The sequence below is a fragment of the Danio rerio genome, chromosome 22, assembly GCF_049306965.1.
Source record: "Danio rerio strain Tuebingen ecotype United States chromosome 22, GRCz12tu, whole genome shotgun sequence".
Lineage (NCBI taxonomy): Eukaryota > Metazoa > Chordata > Actinopteri > Cypriniformes > Danionidae > Danio > Danio rerio.
The window spans coordinates 21119859-21142674 of NC_133197.1; the positions used below are offsets into that span (position 1 = coordinate 21119859).

The window sequence follows — 22816 nt, forward strand, 5'->3', positions numbered from 1 at the left end:
CCATTATTGAAGCCCCATCAAACATGCTGGTTTCATCTTTGGCCGACTGCGGGCCCATTAGAGCTCGCCAAATATGTCTTTTTCTGACGCGGAGCTTTCGACTTCGAGGCGTAAAGTTCAGAAATAGTCAACAAAACAAGCTAGCAGCTGCAGCAATAAACTTGAAGTAGGCTATAACTATGTATTTAGTAATTTTAAGAATTAGTTTGCAGAGCTCCCGACTTTGCGACTTCACATGGCGGACGCTAAACCGAAAGTCCTATAATTTGATTTCTAAGATGATAATTAAGCACAATTTGTACTGATCAGATGTCATATTTCAGTGTCTGCTTCCAAATTATTATTTTTTTTTATAAAAATAGAAAATAAAATGCATATTAAAGTAAAATGACTATTTTAACGTCAGTTTAATGCTTCTGTGAAAATTAAAACGTCAAAATTGTATAATTATAATGTTCCAACACCATTCAGTAATGAGGATGGAAGTAATGCAAGCCTCACTCAATAATGTTCCATCAATGTTCAGTAAAAATTTCATTTTAATGTCTTCTGTGAAAATCAAAATATGTATAAAAATAATGTTCCATCATCATTTAGTGTATAACTACCTGAAACTAAACTGGCATACTTTATCTGGGAGGTACTCCTATTAATCTTAAAAAGGAAGATAGATATCTATTTGAGAAGATTTTGGCAACAAGTAAAAAAGCTATAACCTGGAAATGGTATAACGAAGAGCCACCAACTAAAGATGAATGGTTCAAAATTATAGCAGAAGTTAAGGAAATGGGAAAAATGACACATGCACTTCGATTACAATTAGAAACCTTTGAAAAGAAATGGAGTAAATGGCTGGCTTTCTCCTCAATGAGAATATAATTATTTATAATTAAACATTTACATAATTCTAGAGGTTATGTATCATTGTGAAAATATGTTTGGCAACCTTTTAGTATATTTTATTTTATACTTATTTATATATTTATTTTGATGAGGTTAATTTAATATTTTTATGCATGTATGTACAGTATATGGATATACATGTGTGAAATGGATGTATTTGCCTATATAAGTATGTATATTATGTATTTTTATGTATATATGTATTATTTTTATTTGCTTGTCTGTTCCCACTGGTTATATGTTCCTAAAAAATCAATAAAAACTAAGTAAAAAAAAACTGAACTGGCACACTTTATCGGAGTTGTGCTTATTGAAATAGATTAAGAGTCTTTATCTTAAAATGTATTTAAATGTAAAGCATTCAAAAAATTTTGACAAGAAGTTTAAAGGATTTTGCTGAAGTATAAAGATTTATAATGACAACAAGTGTTTTGTTTTTATGTTTTTTTAATGTCCTCAAATGATTCTTGTTTAAAAAACATTTTTGTATCTTACAGTTTAGTCTTCAGTAAATCATGGTAAAAATGGATTATAGTTATATTTTACTTATTTTTGTCCTGACCCACTTGAAACTTAGTCCAGTTAAAATGACCAATCATAATGCTGGGTAGTGGTTACACCAAGTAGTATAGGGTTCATACAGTAATGGGAAACCTGGAAAAGTCATGGAATTTTGACATGGCATTTTTTCAGGCCTGGAAAAGTTTTGGAAAAACAGAAAAACCTGCAAGGTTTTGGAAAAGTATTGGAAATTACATTTACATTTAGCAGGCATTTTTGCCCAAAGCGACTTAAGCTGTGGTCACACTTGTGCTTCCAAAATTCTGTCGGACAATGCTGCAAAAAGGGTCGGGGTTAAATAATATGATTAGATATTTATAAAAGTAAGCTATTGCTCCATATTTTAGATTTATTATTTTAAATGATCTTCTACTGGTCTCACGCAATCACCTGATGTGATTTCGCAGGAAAGAATTCACCAAGCTTAAGCTTTCGAATGCAGTGAAATGCAAATAATGTGCTTGTGTTTCTGGTCTGCCGCATTTGCTTGCCTATAATTGGAAGTCTAGAGCGAAAAGTGCAGTGTGATCGCAGCTTTAAAATAGAAGTAGTTTTACTAATATTACTATTACTATAATTATTGTTAACTATTACTACTTTAATAAACTATTACCTTCATCTAAAATTAGTTTGACAAATATCTGTATATTGGAATGGAGTTTAGTTGTTTTTACTTCTTTTCTCGGCCAAAACATGCTCTCACATTATTAGTGCTGTGTAAGAATCAATTATTTTACATAGATATAAAAATAATTTGAACTATTGCATGTTTTATGTTATGCTATAATAAATGTAAACGTTTCTTATAATTAACCAAGTATATGTAGACATTACATTAAACATTAGGTCATGAAAATTGACTTGAAAGTCCTGGAAAAGTCATGGAGTTTTTGTAGTAAAAATGTGCATGAACCCTGATTATAGTATCAGTAAAGTAGAACTGCTCTATTAAACCTGGGCTTCTTTTCTTTTTATTCAACTACAGGACACTTGTGTGGCATTGCAGGCTCTGTCTGAATATGCGATCCTGTCATATGTGGGCGGAGTAAATCTCACTATATCTCTGGCTTCCACTAATCTGGATTTTCAAGAAACTTTTGAACTTCAGTGGGACAACAAGAAGATTCTACAAAAAGCTGTGGTAAAAATCCGCAACAAACACTATTGACATCTCGACATTCTGCTGTCGGAGAGGTATTTCTAGTGAAGGCCTGAACTTGATATGCCTCTCTTCTCAGCATCTGCTTGGCACATCACCCCATTTTGTGATTAGCAGTGTCAGTTTAAATGCGTGTAATTTGGATGTTGGACAGGGGCCAGTCGGTTAATGTATTTGCTTATACTTGCGCCGTTAAACTGATTGATAAGTCTTGCATTCTCTCTCTCTTTGTTCAGATACCCAGCATTCCAACAGGACTGTTTGTCAGCGCTAAAGGAGAGGGCTGCTGTCTAATGCAGGTACTGTTGGTTTCTGGCAAACCGAATCCCACATTCTCTCCATGGATAAACGATTGTTCTCTTCGTCCTCCTCATCTAGAAGTGAATCCTTCTTTGGCGACAGCAAGCGCTCTTTCCAGGGGAAATTCTGTACTAATGTTCACATTCCTCCCATCCTTAAAATGGAAGGATCTGGTAAAACTTAAGCAGTTGAATGCCAGGGGTATGTTCTTTCTCCTGTAATCTACCCTTTAGATAGGATGGTACATTCACATTTTTTGGTAAGATTCCCTCAGAAACAATAGACTCATTCTGGGCCACAAAAACAACCAGGACTGCCTTAGCACCTTGACCTAGAATGTTCTGTTCTCAGGTTGTATGGAGGAAAAAATTAAATCTTTTAAGTGTCCACAAAAAAAAAAGTCACAGCAAAATTCCTCACACTAAATATTACAAACTTTTGCACTATTTTGGGCAAAAAAATTACAACTGCCATTGTTAAATAAGGTTTGGTTACACTATCTAGCCACATTAACCTGTTCAACAGCTTGTTAACACAAATATCTAATCAGACCAACCAACCGAGATTGGTGACAAAAGTAGCTTTGAATGTGGTTTGGTTGTTGGTGTCAGACAGGCTGGTCTGAGTTAGGGTTGGGCGATGTCGAACAATTTGGCATCGTATGATGTCTAATGTAAAACATTGAGATGGATTCTAATAATTTATTCATAACTAATTAATTATTTGTAGCCTAATGTTTCAACTACCTGACCTGCATGGTCTTTGTTTTACCCATAACCAAATCATAAATAAATAAAGATAAGTTACACACAAATTACTACCGGTCAATCACTTTTTCCGCAGACTCTGGCATGTATAAACAGAGTGATCTGTGTCGTAATAATCGTGTCGACAAACTTGATTGGTAAAAAAGGTGCACAACCAACAGGAACCAACCAACAGTATCTGAGGTTTTCACTAAAATTACTAAGTACAAGCATAAAGCAAAAGATTGAAGCAGTGTACTGACGCTGTATCACGTTACCTAATAGATTCAAAATACAGAGTCGCTAGATAGAGACAAGATTAATTAAATATCACATTTACCAACTATAGTAAGACACGATCCAGCGGTACATCCTTGACAAACGTATTAGTGTAAACAGGGCCTAAGTTTGTATTTCTTGAGAGCGGGTTGCTGCTGTGACAGGGGCGTGGCGAAGGATTGCGATGCCGGCTCAGCATTGTGATGTCTATTGGCCATCAATGATGGACGATGGCACCATCTATCAACCCAACCCTAGTCTGAATATTTTAGAAATTGCTGATCTACTGAAATTTTTGTGCACGCCCATCTCTTGGGTATGCAAAGAATTGACTGAAAAAGAGAAAACATCCAGAGAGCTGCAGTTTTGTGGACAAAATGCCTTATTGATGGTGGAGGTCAAAGAAGAATGACCAGACAGAACGCTGAATCAAATATTACAACTGAGGTCTGCATTAGATTATCTTTAAATAAAGTATATATCAAACCTTAAAGAAAATTAGCTAGAGCAACAGAGGAAGAGCACGCTGAGCGCCATTCAAGCCAGCCAAGAACAGAAAACTGAAGCTGCCTACAATACATATGCGCTCATCAAAGTTAGAGAATTAAAAATTAAAAACAAGGCCTTGCTGAATCTATAGCACTAGCAAGTACTAGCAAATACTAGCAAGTTGTACCTAATGGGGTGGCTAGTGAGTGTGAAAAAGGACTAACGTTTATTTCAAACCAAACTTATTTTGGTTGGTCAGCCTTGTGAATTTGCAAGATAAACCATGGAGTCTAAATCATAGACTGTAAAATATATGGACGTAGTATCCGTGACGTCACCCATAGGTTTCTAAAGAGCGCAAAAGAAGCCACAAGTTGGCGCGGCAAACCGTCGTCATTTTGTTCGCTGGTCATCACGCCCACGGCGGGATACTAAACAATGGCAAAGAGGCGGAGAGTGAGCGAAGCTACAGACACCTGCAGACAGTTTGCTTGGACCTGGTTCAGACACACTTTTTTTGGGGAGAACGCTTAATACTTTATCACCTGTGACTCGTTTGTATTCTGAGCACTTGTGCTTGGTTGTATACTATATCAATAAAGTGTTTAGACTTGTAAAAACACTGCTGTAATACATTGAGCCACTAAACATTGTTCTTATGACGTTTTTCAACAGGAGGAAAACGTGAATTACTTCCAAACATTTCAGATATAGTCTGTGTTAGTTAATGTAAGACTATTGATGAAATCCAGCATATCACTGTATGATTTCTTCAGATGACGGTTCTAGAGCCTACAGCTCATCAATTCGTCAGATTATGGAGTGCATTACAGCTCTAAATATAAATATAAACGATAAATTTTAAATAAAACAAATACATGTATAGAGATGGTATATAAGTATATAACTTTACTCACCTGGGAAACAGAGGCCACGTGAATGGTTTGTGAGCACAATTAAGTGCACTCAACATGCCATGCCATCTAATAATTGTAGGAAACAAGTCCAAAAGGCAGTTGACTGTGTAAAGCCACATAAAACAACACAGAAATACGATAAATATTCCGTAATCAGTGGCTTATCTCTTCAGGATTCAGCTGTGGTGACGTGACGGTGACCAACGAGACCTAGCTGTCACTCAAGTGGCCACTCCCTTAATTATGCAAACTTAATATAACTTAATATAAAGGAAACGGATGAGTTATAAAAAAATCCACCCCCCTCACAGTTGTCATGAAGGGTAATATTAGCTGTATGAACCAAAATCTTTTTTGTACAAGGCTGTAAACATCTTTTTTTCAGCTGTAAAGTTGGCCATTCTAACAGTGGGCTCAATTGAAATTTGCTCTATTTTGGAGCCAGGAGCGGCCAGGACTAGCGGAATTTTGGATGAAATGCAGTTTTAGTAACTTCCGTATTGGCTTCCTGAGGGAGAGCGGGAGGTTGCCGCTTGGTCTAAATCTACATAAGGAAGATTTGGTCCTCCCTTCGAGTAACTGAATTTTGTATTTGTAGCAAGTGTAAATGTGACTGCCATGAATTTGACTCTTGTTTTTGTAGTTGACCTGTCAAACAAATCACTGCCAATTAAACAGATAATATGTCATACCTCAGCACTTAATTTCCATGTAAATTGTGAGACAAAACCAGTGTGTTCTGACCTCAGGGTACTGATCATATTCTTTTCTCCATCCTCCAGATTGATGTATCCTACAATGTACCCGATCCTGTGGCCAAACCAGCTTTTCAGTTGAAAGTTGACCTTAAGGAACCAAGGCAGGAGCAACACATCTTGCCATCCTCACGACACATATCTCCTCGCACACGTTCCCGTGCTGACAACCGCTCAGAGCTGACTCGCAAAAGAAGGGCTCCTGTGGACGACGAGGACCCTGCAGGCCACCAAGATCACCTGGACTACCGTGTTACTTTGGAGGTCTGCACCAGGTAAAAACACAGACTGAAGGATTTTATAGATTCTATTTCACTTTTCTTAATATGGATGAACAGTCTTAGACTGATTTTGGATTCCCCCCTCAGGTGGCTACATGTTGGTTCATCCAACATGGCTGTCCTAGAAGTCCCTCTGTTATCTGGTTTCCGTGCAGATATTGAGAGTTTGGAGAGGGTAAGGTTGCTCTATTTTATTTGTGTGTTCTCTCTTCTAGAACTTCCCATTATTGTAGAAAGCAAGACTGACAATGTGTCTCTGTATTAGGACACAGTGTCTTGCTCTTTCCCTCTTTCTCTCTGCATGTGTCCTACTGGCAGATGGACAGAGATTACATCTGGAGGCTATTTCAAAGGAAGCAGGCGTGGAATTTATCAGTCTCTTTCATTCTCTCACGAACACAAATATAAACATAAACATAAGCAAAATAATACTCATTCATATTGGCTGTAATATCCATAGCAGCAGCCTGGAACAGGAATTCTTTTAGGGCGGGTTGGGGTCAAAAAGCCCTATTTTTTTTCTCCAGCTGGGGGTATATTATGTGTAAATGGAGGTTGGTTTAGGTCACTTTCATTGTCCCCAGTCAAATGATAGTCCCTCATTAGTCATGTTATAGGTCCCAGGTCTCATGTCCTCCATGCTTGTAAACCAATGCTACCTTGGGGACCATATAACGCGAACGGACTCCGAAGCTCACTGTGGTGGAACGGGTCTCATTAGTGCCATTAGCCAGTAACAAGCTGGCTTTACACGGCCACCTCTGGCTGGCTCCATGTTTATTACACGACCCCGGCTGTTCACATTCCTTGTTTCGCTATGGGAAGTGAGATTGCTTACATCGTCATGTCTCATTGTTTTAATTTATAGTAAGGGGGAGGACATGCTTGGAAGAATGTTTGCTTCTCATATATTCCACAGTGAAAATCAATATTTTTTACAATGAATGGTGAAGTCAGCAGTGTTATTAACGCGTAAGGCTGTAAATGTTGCAATTACGACAACAAACTTTGGTCCCTGAAGCAACGAGTTGTTTTTTTTTAGATTTTTTTTCTTCTTCTGGCATTGCTAACAAGCGAGGCGTTTTCTGCTCTCTGCTGTGGATTTTGGACAAATCAAATCACTATTGGTCATTTATTCAACTACAGTCATACTGTGCATTTTTGTGTGTGTGTGTGTGTGTGTGTGTGTGTGTTTATGTTCAAATTTGTCCTTGCGGCGCCAGCTCACACTGGGCCTCTCATAAACCGTGTCCGAGTGCTCGCCACCTTTCTCTTTCTCACTCACACAGGCATAAGATAAACTATGTTACAATGCTAAATGGGCCCAAACTAAATATGATATTTTGAAATGCTTAACGGGAGGAAGGGTAAGAGATACTCAGGCTGTGTTTCATTTCACTTTTAGATACGCACTTGCAAACATCCCTTCCCTTTTCCCCTCAGGGAAATCCCTAACACTATTTTGAAGTCCGTTCCACTTCATCAAGTGAATGATGAAAGTTTGCATGGATCTACCCTTGATCCCTCGATTTTGACAGAGGGAGTGAGTCGGCTTCATGTGTCCACTCCAAAACCTACATGTCCCAGAATCCAAGGCAATTGTGAGGTCACAACAGCATAGTTGCAAAATGCTCATGGGTTTAGGGCATTCCATTTAAACTCACTTAGGTGTTCTGCAAGTAGTGGACACTTGTGTGATGTAATCAATGAGGTAAATTTGAGGAAACAAGACAGAGGGAAGTTAGAGGTCGAGGGCATAAACGATTGCACAGCCTAAATGTAAGAATTAAGATACAAAGATGGTCCCTCTTTGTAGTTCAACTCTACACAAATGTGCAGTGGTAATGTGCATTGGTATTCTATAGTTAACATTACAGCTAGCACTCGCTCTTCTATTAAATAGTCTGACCTGAACCTCAAATGAACCAATCAGATGTTTGGTAGATTTTATTTAAACCACTTTTACATATAGAAAGGGTTTTTGAAGCAGGTTTTCCACTTTTACTGCATTTAACATACCTTGCTATATATTAGCTTATTTAAAAAAATATATTGGTTTATATCTTTAGTTACAGTAGCCTAATTAATTGTCAGGTTTGCTAGAAAATGTATAACAAAGGTATTTTTCATGTAGTAATGATGAACCTTTTGTTTTAATACATGTTAGCTTTTGTATTAAAGTTTGAATTGTTTACAGTACTGCATATTATCATCCTTCTAAATAATTTTATTCCCAGCTCTTGCTGGATAAGCGAGTGGGGCTGAAGAGGTACGAAGTAGATGGACGAAAGGTTCTCTTCTACTTTGATGAGGTGAGTTAATGTTGGATAACAACAGCTTGGTGTAGTGCTAGTGTCAAGATTTACACAATATGACAACTATATGTTAAAATGCTTGAGGTGTTTTGTCAATGTAGCATATTAAGTGAAGTTTAATTATAAACTATTTTCGAGAGGATTGCATGCTTATGACTGACCGCAGCTTGTCCTGCATTAGCTTATGCATAATTCATTAATCAGATGATTCCTAACTCAAAATAAACAACCAGAGCGTCTTACCTTAGTCACCTTTGTCTTGAAGAATCCCCCCTTCCACCCCTATTCCTCCCATTTTCCTTGACAGGGTGGCAGGGTGGCCCAGTGTTTAGCACTGTTGCCTCACAGCAAGAATGTCACTAGTTTAAGTCTTTACCTGCCCAGTTGAAATTTCTGTGTGGAGTTTACATGTTCTTCCTTTGCTTGTGTGGGTTTCCCTTGGGTTCTCCGGTTTCCTCCCACAGTCCAAAGACATGCAACATAGGTAAATTGACCAAAACAAATCGACACCATAGAAGCCCTTAATCTGCAATATATCTCTCCATAGCAATCCCTAATCTGCCATTTGCCATAAACAAGCAGGGGAGTTCTCGAGACCTACCTAAGCTCAAACTCCCCTCTCGCCCTGCAAATGGGAGGGAGCCCCAGGCTCGAGGATCTTATGAGCTCAGGGCTCTCTCCCAGGACAGCATGCCAAACAAGCTTTATAATCAATCATTAGCTAAGTGTGAACTCTTGAAAGAATTGTCATTGTAAAGTGTGCTTAGGTCTTGTCTCATCCACAGATCCCCAGTCAGTGCATGACCTGTGTGGCCTTCAATGCTGTAAGAGAGTATATTGTGGGAAAGACAGCTCCAGTGCCAGTGAAAGTCTATGATTATTATGAACCAGGTGGGTTCCTACACCTCCATACAAAAGCTCATTCTAGATCATAGGTCTCAAACTCAATTCCTGGAGGGCCGCAGCTCTGCACAGTTTTGCTCCAACCTTAATCAAACACAGCTGATCCAACTAATCAAAGTGTTTAAGACTACTCAAGACTATTAAGCAGATGTAAGTTAGAGGTGGTTGGAGCTAAACTATGCAGAGCTGCGGCCCTCAAGGTATTGAGTTTGAGACGATTGTTCTAGATCATAGGTATCAAGATTGATTCCTGGAGGGCCCCAGTTCTGCACAGTTTTGCTCCGACCCTGATCAAACACAGATGATCCAACTAATGAAGGTGTTCATGACTCTTTTGAACACCTCAATTATTTGGATCAGCTGTGCTTGATAGGGCTGGAGCAAAACTGTGCAGAACTGCGGCCCACCAGGAATTGAATTTGAGACCTATGTTCTAGATCCAAACTAGGTCCTGGAGGGCCAGTGTCCTGCTGAGTTTAGCTCCAATTTGCTTTAACACACCTGCCATGAATTTTCTACTATAACTAGTTAGAGCTTGATTAGCTGGTTCAGGTGTGTTTGATTAGGGTTGGAGCTAAACTCTCCAGGACACCGGCCCTCCTGGGTCGAGTTTGGACACCCCTGTTCTAGATGGTAAAGCTTTTGAACTTTTCATCATAGGCTAGCATTATCTTTTTAAATTCAGTATTTGGCTAATCCTAACAAATACCTGACCCTTAGGGGGTTTCCAAGTGAACATTAAGACAGTATTACTCATGACAAGTTCTTTTGTTTTCAAAGTCATGGACACAACACATTTTCTCTATTGTCCATCGTGGTTACACACAATAACAAACAGATGGAAGATCAGTTTGGTTTTTGAGCAAATGACTCTAATGAGTGATTCTTTTTGTATGTTTTGGACCTTATTTGCCTTTATTTAGTTAGGAGAGTAGGAGGACGCTATTATAAAAAGTGTAATAATCATGTTTTATAGTATATTGATTTCCAATTTCCTAACCACAGTTTTACTGAAAATACCATGGTTGAACTATGGTTATTGTAAGGCAAACCATAGTTTATTTGTGGTTACCATGGTATAACTACCAAAAAAATACTTGTCGTTTTTTTGTAGTAAAGCCATGGTTAATTTTCATAGGGGCAAACAGGAAATTAAACTAGAGAAGGACTGTGAGCTGGGACTTGATATTGTGTCAACCAAAGTCCAAGTCCTGAAATATTAAGTTTTCACTTTAACTTACATCAAATATTTTTGTGACAGCATTTGAAGCCACTCGTTTCTATAATGTGAGTGAGAGCAGTCCTCTAGCACGAGAACTTTGCGATGGCACCACATGTAATGAAGTGGAAAGTTCCCGCAATCATTGGACAGGTCAGTATATCTTTGTCTTCATTATATCTGCTTAATATTAATAGTGTATCTGCTTTATTATCACATACTTTTATTGCTCTGTCACTCCCAGGCTTTGTGCAAGGCAGCCAGTGCAACAACATTTTTGACTGTCCAGAAGAGGAACACTATGAGCGATGTACCTGTTATCGTGACTGCGGCTATGATGGCGAGCCAGTGTGTGGTTCAGATGGCCAAATCTACCAGAACCAGTGTCAGATGGAAGTGTCTGCTTGCAGAAACAGCACACGGATTGAACAGATGCCTTTCAGCCACTGCCCACAGAGTAAGTTGCCAGAAAATATTTATTGCCTAGAAGTTAGACCCGTAGTGCTCAATGTTCTAGAGTTACAAGAGTCGTGAGCCTTCAAGACCTGAAATGAGTATCTAAGAGACATCCAAAATGGGCATTGTTGGTGGAGCTCGAAGAAACTTCTGGCCTAGACCAGGTTGATTAACCAATCCTGCTTCTTGAGAGTGGCATAGCTAGGAGTTGTGAGGTCTACGCACAGAGTTTCACTCTGGGCCACACTGGTAAAGATCAAGTTCCTGAAGACTCACTCACTTTCCTTTGTCTTATTCAGCTTAGCTTTATTAGGGAATATATCCTTCTTGCCACAATCTAGTCCTGAGAGTACAACCCTCAGTGCTGGACTCACAACACTCACACACTACAGACAATTCAGTTTATCCAATTCCCCTATAACACATGTCTTTAAAATGTGGGGGAAACCAGGGCATATGCACACATGGGGAGAACATGCAAACTCCACTCAGAGAGGCCTCCTTGTCCAGTCGAGACTCGAACCAGCAGCCTTTTGCTGTGAGGCAACCATACTAACCACTTAACCACCATTTCGCACAAGTCCCCCTCAATAAAGTTTAAATTCCAGGGATCCCCCTCAATAAAGATTGCATTCTTGGAATGTCTGTCAGCAAATTTTGTGTTTGGTTTTGCATTTTAAAATTTACATTTAGGATTCTTCTGGCATTTCAGACAAACCCAAAACTTCACTGTGGATCCCACCAAGCCTCTGGGCCTTATGTAATATGTCCTCCTTTTCCACTATTTATGATGCCTGAGGCTAATGTCCTGCAAATTTCACCCTTTTTATTAGATCAAACAAACCTCGACCAGCTAATTAAAGTGCCATGAAACCCCCCACTTTCAGATCAAGTCTACCTCAGAATTTTTTCAAAAAATGTACGAGAATGAGTGTGGAGCTCTGCAATCGGTGGCAAGAGTGGGCGTGTCCAGCAGAGCAGGGGAGAAGGAGGGGAGCGAACAACTGTTGAGGAGACCCATAATTTTATAGTTTACAAAGTTAAAATGCAAAGAAATAAACAGTAATTTAATGCACTGCTACATTTGTTGTTCATATATAAAGATAATTGTGTTTATTTAAACACTATAAATGAGGACTTTCTTCCTCAATCTCCAGGTCTGAATGCAGACTTAGCGCTGCAGTTCTCTTGCCCTGCCTATTTCAACCATTAGCCCTGCTGGTTATCTAGAGGATTTAGGCGATCACAGCAGCATGGCGATGTGTCTAAATGTGAACGAACTGAACTGATAAAAGACAAAGTCAGTCATTCTCCAATTCTCCTACTGCTCTCCCGACAAAAATGCTTGCAGCACACACACAGCTTTGCTGTATCGGCCCTGACATGCAACAAACCCTGTGGATTATGGAAACAAACTAATACAACCCTTCATGAACGGCTAAATACTGTGTGCCGTGGGTCCGTGGACGCGGTCTCACCCAGTCATCAACATAGGGTCACACAGCTTGGCACTGGCAGGTCTGTCTTGCCTTCGAAAAGCACACGCTGTCATGAATAATTGAGAAGCAGGCTCTTCTCATAGGATAAGAATACTCAGCTATGAATACTTGTTGTGCTACGTCATTGATTTTGATCCAGCCACAAAAATCATTTTAAACCCGGAAGATGAAATTAGCTGACAAAAGCTCAAAATTATCTAGTTTTCCCCACAATTAAAGTTAACAGGTGCTAACATTGTCTTAAGTTATACTTAACACACACAAATCTGTCAAAATCTCAAAAAAAGTACAAAAGGTTTTTTGAACCTTTAAGGTTTAACTTGTAAATAACCGGCAGATGTATATCACCTGAAGGCTGCAGGATTGTAGTTTTCCTGAAGCAGGATTGGAGATCCCTAACCTAGATGTTTCTCCATAAACAGAAACCCCCACTCTTTCTAACAAGTTAAAAGACCTAAGCTTTGCAAACCTGTTTCATTACTAAACTCGTTTTCACTAAGATTTATGCCATGTGAACTTGAACCAGGTGCTACCCTCCCCAAACACTTTTGGATGAATTCATCCTTGTTGCATAATTAGAGACATGTATTTTTGCTTCCTTTTAAGAGGCTCATGAGCAGGACTTTCAGATAATCACAGACATAGGCATCTGAGGAAAAAACTACAGAAGTTTCACCCCAAACAACCTCTGACCTGTGGGCAGAATTTACAAGAAATGTCTTAAGACAAATTCTAAGAAGTCTTGTTACTACTGTAAGGACAATGATTTAAAATTGCATATATTTTCTTGAGAAGGTTTTTTTTTTTTTTTTTTTTGTAAAGAAAAAAATTAAAGATATCATCTAATGTGCAGTGGTTCTTGCTGGAGAGTCAATGTAAATGACCTCACAGTTGTCTTTTTACACTAAATTGCCATTAGAATTGCACCTGGGTTTTAAATAGCTATTTTGAAAGACCTTGTCCCAAGATGTTGTGGTCTGTTCCATTCATTTGCACTCAACATAGCTGACCTTTGGTGATTCTTTGATCTTTTTTATGAATAGTTTTTAAGTAGTTTATTTAAAATGTTTTGGCTTTGGATCATTCTTAACTCTTTTTCCTACGACTGACCATTTTTTGTCAATCCATATTTTTACCATAATATGGTAGCGGCGCCAACAAATAATCACATGTGGTCTAACATGATCAAACATTCAGTGTTCAAAACTGCATAATGTTGCTGAATTAAAGTGCAGAACACACAAAATAAATAGCTTAGGAATTGTAGTTAGACTCAATCTATATTGACTATAATTCTGAATTCAATCAAGGTTTTTTCAATGAATGTGATTTTGCTCAGCTTTTAGTTATCAAAATGTTGCTTTTCATGAACCTTGCTCATATTATCCAGGGTTTAAAAAAAAGTGTTGTTGCTCTGTTATTCTTAAATTTTAAAATAATAAAAGAGCAGGTTTGACGATCCGGTCCCTGATTTGAACTACTGCATCATTTTGGTGTCTAGTCGAGATTTGCATCTTGCCACTTGACATCCTGTTCCTTTTTTTATACCGAAGCTGAGATTAAAGCCTCATTCACTGGAGCATCAAAGAGAATCAAAGTGTTTTCAGTACTTTGCAATTATTCATGTTCAGACAGGCCTGATTTGAGGAATCAAACCCCTGAAAGACTGAGTTGTGTGTACCTGCTTTGGGAAGAACAGCTGTTCAGGTGTCGCAGTTGCAGATAATATAAACATACATACGCTCATGCACCAGTGTATATGGTGTATTACAGGGCTCCCCAAATGACAGAGCGCTTTTGTCCATAGCCCTTTGACAGAGAAAAGCAAGGGGTGGCCAGAGGGTTAGAAAAATCCTGTCACATTCCTTTCCGACGCGCAGACTAATAACAAAAGGGCTTTCTTGTTTTACAGAGGACTGCCATCAAGAGGGGAACACAAAATGTTACATGGGAATTCTGTGCTAATGTTGTTGAGAATTGAGAACATTGGGAATATTTGTATTATTTGTTGCCTCAAAGGATTGATTTGAGAAATATGAATGCCTCTTGGTGTAATTTAATTTTACAAATCAATTCAAATTGTCTGTTTCAAAGAATCAATACCAAATTATCATACATTTTCTTCTGTGTATTACAAAAAAAGTGTCATTAGCCATGTTTTCATCCCACCAACCTGATTTCAATAAGTAGGACATGCTCCTGGATTAACATCTATGTTGATCCTGGAATAACATTCCAATCAGCCAATCAGAATTAAGGGATACGTTTACTGCTTGTTGAGGTTAGGCTTATGGCTAGCTTTATGCACCTCTACATGATTGTTATCAAACTATTGTTCCCCTCTGATATTGGGAGTAATGTACAGGTATGGTTGATTAGGGGTAGAGATTAGGTATGGATTGCATTTTCAAACACAAATGATGTTGCAGGATCAACATAGATGTTAATCCAGGATCGCATCGTACATGGCAAAATCATGACGTGCTTTCCATCCAAAGATATGAATCAAACTTCTGCTCAAAACTGTAACGTTGCAAAAAACCTTTGTGAATAAAGCACCATTTCCATACAATGAGTCAAAGAAAACAAAATTGGCCCTTCCTGATAAACTTGCGGCAAATGTCAGAAAGAAAAATGGAATTTGCTGCAGTAGGAAAATAAATTACTTTCGCCTCTGAAGATGAAGACAAACTGCAATAAGTACATAGTGGAGGAACGAGACCACTCTTTTGGAGCAAACCACTCAATACAATTCTTGGAGTTAATAATACCGAACCACTTTGATGACAGACTTTGGCTGAGGGATTTTAATATGATCAAAATAACTTTAGAGATATTTTACAATATGGTTTGTCCAGTAATACCTTCCCAACAAAACCACATTACTTTGTTTGATGTGCATCCTATAATATATACTTTTAAAGAATAAATAGTTTTGCATGTGCATTTTTTTAATTTACATGCATCTTAGTATTTCCATTAAGCATTTTTTATGCTACATTCTAACAAAAACATACAGAAAACATACAGGTAGCTACCCAGCAGTCACAGGGCGTCAACATAACGTCAGATTTACATGGTTTACCCCAACGTCATGGGATGTTGCATTTTGTTTGGAAATGAAAATCAGATTGACACCAGAAGGTCAGGTTGATGTGAATGTCAAACGTCAGACAGACGTTACATTTTCGTTACTTTCTCAAAACAACCTAAAAACAACAAAATATCAACGTCTAATGATGTTACAACTTGATGTTGTGTGGACGTTACAACTATGATGTCTATCAGACGTTGGATTTTGGTTGCCATACTCGACAAATAAATGTCAGCATTTTATGTCAATATTTGACATTATATTTGACATTGGTTTAGGATGTTGGCTCGACGTTAGATTTTGGTCACTTTCCAACACAACCTAAAATCAACCAAATATCAACGTCATTTCACATCGTCATTGGATCTCAAAATAACATTGTCCTTAGATGCTGCCAACCTAACCTTATCTAACCTTAATGTCTTGTGTGTCTAAGTAGTCTCAGATAAAAATATACCAAAAATTGTACTAGACTGAGAAACCAGATATGAAACACTGAGCAATTCATATATTTGTTTCTTCCCTCAGGAATTACGTAGAATTTATTTTTTTGACTTGTTCATGTGTGTATTGAATTGAATTGAATTGAATTTTATTTGACAGATTTTAGACAAACTGTACAAAAAGTGTTCCATACACTTTGTTAAAAAAAAACTTTCGAGGATAAAAACACATTAAAGCCCTGGGCTTATTTCCATTGTGGTCCTCTGTTAAATAAAAACAATGTATGGCTTCAAAATACCAATGATGCATAAAACAAACAGTCGCCACAGTGGTACGAACAGTCAACTTATCCAGCACATTTTCTACACAGCTAATGGCCTTCCAGCCGCATCCCTATTCATACTCAAGTAACATATAAATTAAAACATCCTCGTCCACCATGCAAACTAATTATCCTCATCAAACAACCATCTTTTGATAGCTTTTTTGAACAACCTTAAATCTTTTATTTCCTTGATTGATTTTGGTAGTTTGTTCCACATGATTGCACTTGTATATAAAAACATATTTTTCCCCACTAAACTTCTAAATTTAAATAATCAAATATTAAAATCCCAACCCCTAATACTGTATGAATGCTGTTGCCTCACCATTTGAAAATAGTTCATCAAATAACTAGGAACCACATTATTAAACATTTTACGTACCATTCCCAGTTTTAAAAAACACACTCTATTACTAACAGTTAACATACCTAATTTATTAAAAGACTCTTTGTGCAAATGTGCTCTAGGATGCATTTTTAAAATGACTTTTCTATTGTCATCCTACAGCGGGGGTAGTAGCTGTAGAAGAACGAGAGCGTGCGACAGGAGAAGAACCAGAGCAGGAACCTATACTCATTCCTGCAGGTATCATCCTCTCTTTTCCTTTTCTTTAAACACATCTGCATCAGTGCCCTGCAGGCGTGAGCGTGTGCCACACACAGGCAGGTGTTGAAGAGTTCAGCGATCAGGATCAGAAGCTACTTGCAAAGAAGCGTATGCATGCACAGGCCTGCATATTAGCCCAGACTACATTAATGCTCTGATAATTAGCATCCCAGTCTCTTGTCTCTTACCTCGCACCCTCTGAAACACCATTAAATGTGAGGAAAAGTTAGCTTAATTTGGATCTTAAATATTTATATCTGAAATCTTACCTGCTGTGTCCACTGGTTGCGAGATATTACTGTAGTATATTTAGCTAGATATAGATACAGCAAATTTTGTCATTAGCACAATATGCACTAATTGTTTTGTGTGTCTGTGTGTGTGTGTGTGTGTGTGTGTGTGTGTGTACACTATCAATTGGTGTATACTTTGAAAGGCTATGTTCGGCTGTGCTTATAAAAAAACAACAACTGAAGTATACCTTAGGCTTTAAGCTCATTACAATGAAGGTAATTTGATAAGGAAAAACATTACAACCCATTAAGTAGCAAAATTAGCACTTAAGGCAAGTTGGAAGTGCTCATAATATCACATGCGCATTCAGCTAGGTGTGTGTGAGTGTATTGTAGGTATGTGCGTATGTGTCCTCTGGAAAACTCCCAGACTGATTAGAGAAGACTCTGTGTTTTGCAGAGTTGTTAAGACTTGTCCTGTGTTGTGTTTGGGCTGAGAAAATGTGCCTATAGGGCTGTGGTTGTTGGGGTTTCTCAAGGTTATGGTTTTGGCCCGCTTTTATTTTCTTTTTTCCTGTGCCTAGGTGCCACCTGTTTAAATGTTTGTGGGAATTCACAGTTCTTTTTATGCTTGAGATAATTACGAATTTTGTTTGCAGCTCTTAATGGCTGAGGTGCCATTTGCAAATCTGTTTTGGGAAACTCGACTTTTTAAGCCACATTACCCGCATAGCGGAAATTTAGCATTTCCAAGTCACAGGTTTAGCTTTGCTCCTTGATCAACAATGTTTTTTCAAAGCAGAATGTTCTAGCTGAACAAATATTTCAAAATACGCACATAAATTTCAAATAATTGACATTTATTCTACTTAAGGTGACATGGTGGTTCAGTTGTTAGCACTGTCGCCTCACAGCAAAAATATTGCTGGTTCGAGTCCTGGCTGGGCCAGTTGGCATTTCTGTGGGGAGTTTACATGTTCTGTCCGTGTTTGCGTGAGTTTCCTACGGTTGATCTGGTTTTCCCCACAGTCCAAAGACATGTGCTATAGGTGAATTGGATAAAACTAAATTGAACTTAGTATATGAGTGCGAAAGTGTGTAGGTGTTTCCCAGTAATGGGTTGCGGCTGGAAGAGGATCCACTGTGTAAAACATATGCTGGAATAATTGGCGGTTCATTCCACTGTGGCAATCCCTGATAAATAACGGACTGTCAAAGAAAAATGAATGAATGAATATGCTACTTATCTATTACCTTAATTTGATGTATGATGTATACATGTTGCAGGATAACATGGGAAATAAGAAGCCCCATCAATTCCAGGTATAAACTCAGAGTGGGAATAAGGCATTTATTATCCTTCATGATTAAGTGCTGCTGAGCAGCTGTGTTGACAAAAGCCCATAAGCTGGGATTTTATTTTAAGCATCTCATTTATGGACATTTCTACATTGAAGCCCTGCAAACATTCTCTGTGGAAAGATAAATTAGTTAAAACATCCAAGCTGTGAATTCCTAACATTTGAGATACATTTAAACACTTGACTAATGGAGTCAGGTAGCGTTTCTGGATTATATAAGCAAGGAACTCCCCCTACAGGCCATTATGCACATAAATTATTTTTTTTTTCCTCAAGTAGTTACATTTGCTAACTGTAGTATTTTAAAACTATTTAATACTAGGGCTGCATGATGTTAGAAAATCTAACACTGGAATATTTTTTTATTCTGCGATATATAATCCGATATGAATACAATTTCACTAGATGAGTTGAATAAATATTTGGAAGAAATTTGAAGGAACTCAAGAATTGAATGGGATGATTCTGTTGGGGAGTATACATGCATAAAATACAAGAAACAAATCTACAAGCATAGCTAATTAAAGGAAAGGATACCAATTAAATAAACAGCGTTTGATAGTTTTCCCATGAGTCAAACTGTATTCAGGTATAGAGATATTGAATAAACAATATATAAAACAATACTGGATAGTCTTCGTTGTATAAACAATTCAGTCGTTATTAATTTGTCAAAGTTACAAACGGTACAATTTCTTAGGCCTGAATGCTCTTAAAAACCTCACATGGTCACAAACAAGTCTCCAAAAACACCTGTGAAATGATAACTTATAATCCAGACTCAACATTGCATATGTTCGCGATGTGACTATTGCGAATGATAACAATGTGATATTGATGCTGAAATAATATATTGTGCAGTCCTATTTAATACAATAGCAAAAACGTACAAAAAAGTGGACCAAAAACATACACTTGCAGGACACCATCACCATATTTCAAGTAATTCAATATATAAGTAGGCCACCATAGTCATCATTAAACACTAGCTTTCCTTTAGTACTGATTTATATCTATATTTATGAAGCGAATCATGCATATGTCTACATTAAAACTGACCTCCAACATGATTGACCCCCTTTTTTGCAGGAGGAGAGGAGCCAGGCTCTGTGGCTGAGGTTTCTTACTATTCGTATGAGTACGACCCTGACACAGACAGCTTTTCACCAGATAGCGAGGAGAAATTAGTGCCTATAGGAGAAGAACAGGACACACCAGACACCGCGCAGCCTTTGAGCAGACATATCCTCACAGTGGACACAAAGGACTCACCTGAGCGATGGTGAGATAATACTCATTTACTGCAACTAAAAATTGCATAAAATCATTGTCTCTCCATTATTAAAAAAAAAATGCTCTCGCCGGCCACTTTATTAGGTACACCAGTCCAACTGCTATTTAACGTAAATTTTTTATCAACCAATCACATGGCAGAACCTCAGTGCATTTTTGCATGTAGACATGGTCAAGACGATCTGCTGCAGTTCAAACTGAGCATCAGAATGGAGAAGAAAGCTGATTTAAGTGACTTTGAATGTGACATTGTTGTTGGTGCCAGACGGGCTGGTCTGAGTATTTCAGAAACAAATGATCTACTGGGATTTTCACGCACAACTATCTTTAGGATTTACAGAAAATGGTCCAAAAAAGAGAAAATATCCAGTAAGCGGCAGTTCTGTGGGCAAAAATGTCTTGATGCCAGAGGTCAGAGGAGAAGGGCCAGACTGGTTCAAGCTGATAGAAAGGCAATAGTAACTCAAATAACCAATCGTTACAACCGAGGTCTCCAGAAGAGCATCTCTGAACACACAACACGTCAAATCTTGAGGCGGATGGTCTACAGCAGCGGAAGACCACACCAGGTTCCACTTCTGTCAGCTAAAAACAGGGAACTGAGGCTACAATTCGCACACCATAATTGGACCATAGTATGGAGAAACAAATAGATTGGAAAAACATTGTCTGGTCTGATGAGTCTTGATTTCTGCTGCTACATTCGGATGGTAGAGTCAGAATTTGGCGTCAACAGCATGAAAGCATGGATCCATCCTGCCTTGTATCAACGGTTCATGCTTGTGGTGGTGGTGTAATGGTGTGGTGGATATTTTCTTGGCATATTTTGGTCCTGTTAGTACCAATAAAGCATCGTATCAACGCCACAGCCTACTTGAGTATTGTTGCTGACCATGTCCATCCCTTTATGACCACAGTGTACCCATCTTCTGATGGCTACTTCCAGCAGGATATAAATAGCCATGTCATAAAGCGTGAATTATCTGAGACTGGTATCTTGAACATGACAATGAGTTCACTGTACTCAAATGGCCTCCACACTCCCCAGTTCTCAATTTAATAGAGCACCTTTGGGATGTGTTAGAATGAGATATTCGCATCATGGACGTGCAGCTGACAAATCTGCAGCAACGGTATGATGCTATCATGTCAACATGGACCAAAATTTCTGAGGAATGTTTCCGGTATTGTTGAATCTATGCCACAAAGGAACAAGGCAGTTATGAAAGCAAATGTGGGTCCAACCTGGTACTAGTAAGGTGTACCTAATAAAGTGGCCGGTAAGTGTATGTTTGTTATTTAAATGTATAATGAGACTATTTGTCTGTTCACACATCTTCCCATATTCAACAGAAACTCCTGGAATCCAGCAGCAAGTGCGAGAGCTCAACATTGTACATTCTCTGTGAATATGTTTGTGTGAAAGAAGCGCTGGAAGAGACAGGTGAACCCCGTCTGTTGGAACGAAATGACAGCTCTTTTTGTGTGTGCGTGTGTGTTCAAAACGAGAGGCAATATCAGTACTCCTCTTGTTTTAAATTCATTTCCATAGCTCTTTATGTTTAGTGATATGACGTCTCCCTGTATTTCTCTAGTTTTAACAGTCTAGTATTTATGTCTGTAAGTATGATTTACCTAAAAATCCAATATTTTAATTGTTTTTGTTTACTATCTGTGGTATTTATTTGTGGCTAGTGCTTTTGTCTGATTGGTTCGTTCTCATGTAATTTCCTCAAATTTGCATTGAACACAATCTAAATGTGCTATAATTTGAAATGCACTTCCAGAGCAAAACAAAAAAGTGTGCTTTAAGGTGTGTAGCTATTTTTTATTTCTTATTAATGTCTGATTCGTTCACCGGAGAGGAGACTGTAACTGATATATAAGCTTCCTGTCCAGTCAGCCTGTGCTATTCTAGGCTCTGCCAATGCTTTGCTACATTCTCAGAAATAAAGGTATGCGAGCTATCACTGGGGTGGTACCTTTTCAAAAGGTAAATATTTGAACCAACAAGGTCCATATTAATACATCAAGGGTACATATTAATACCTAAAAAATACAAAAACGTTCCTTTAAAAATTTAAGGTACTAATACATACTTTTGAGGTACCAATATCGACCCTTTAAGTACAAATGAACAACTTGTACAACTTTTGAAAAGAAACCACCCCAGTGACAGCTTGCGTAACTTTGTTTCTGAGATTGTACACAAACTGGAATATAATTTGTACAGAATATAAGCTATTTTGACGAAAATACCATGCTAAATTGACCCTTTATTGGGCACTCATTGAAATACTACAAAATACCAAAACCATGGAAAGTTATTGAGGGTTAGAAGACTTCTATGATTTTAAAACACTAATTTTAAGTAGTAAATCAAGGTCAATGAAGTTACCATATTTGATTTTTTTTATTCAATAAAATTGTAAAAATGATAGCACCTAAAAAATCTGCATCATGATCATTAAATTAATAATACATTTTGGTTCATTTCACTGTGTATCCAGGTATAAAAGAGTGATTTTAATATTATTTACTGTATTGAAAGTTCCATAAAATAAATGATAAAAATGCATATTCTGCAAAGTATTCTGCCTATGTAAATTTCGAAAATTAATGTCAAAAGCGAAACATTTAGAAAACAATGAACAGAAATACATTTTAATGCAATCTG

The 22816-nt window shown here is 37.9% G+C and overlaps 1 protein-coding gene across 5 annotated transcripts in view; it reads left to right on the forward strand.

Annotated features, from left to right (window-relative positions):
* The window catches only part of cpamd8 (C3 and PZP like alpha-2-macroglobulin domain containing 8), a 57972-nt gene extending 35156 nt beyond the window's left edge, over positions 1–22816 (forward strand). For 3 of the 5 annotated variants that reach the window (XM_073937800.1, XM_003201057.7, XM_073937801.1), the window contains 11 exons: positions 2450–2605; positions 2860–2922; positions 6137–6384; positions 6478–6565; positions 8628–8702; positions 9491–9596; positions 10870–10980; positions 11072–11284; positions 17154–17231; positions 19936–20128; positions 21493–22816. In XM_073937800.1, the coding sequence (XP_073793901.1) occupies positions 2450–2605; positions 2860–2922; positions 6137–6384; positions 6478–6565; positions 8628–8702; positions 9491–9596; positions 10870–10980; positions 11072–11284; positions 17154–17231; positions 19936–20128; position 21493 (1332 nt within the window). In that variant the 3' untranslated portion in view covers positions 21494–22816. The remainder of the gene's footprint in view (positions 1–2449; positions 2606–2859; positions 2923–6136; positions 6385–6477; positions 6566–8627; positions 8703–9490; positions 9597–10869; positions 10981–11071; positions 11285–17153; positions 17232–19935; positions 20129–21492) is intronic. The other 2 variants (XR_012398166.1, XR_012398167.1) reach the window with 1 other exon arrangement.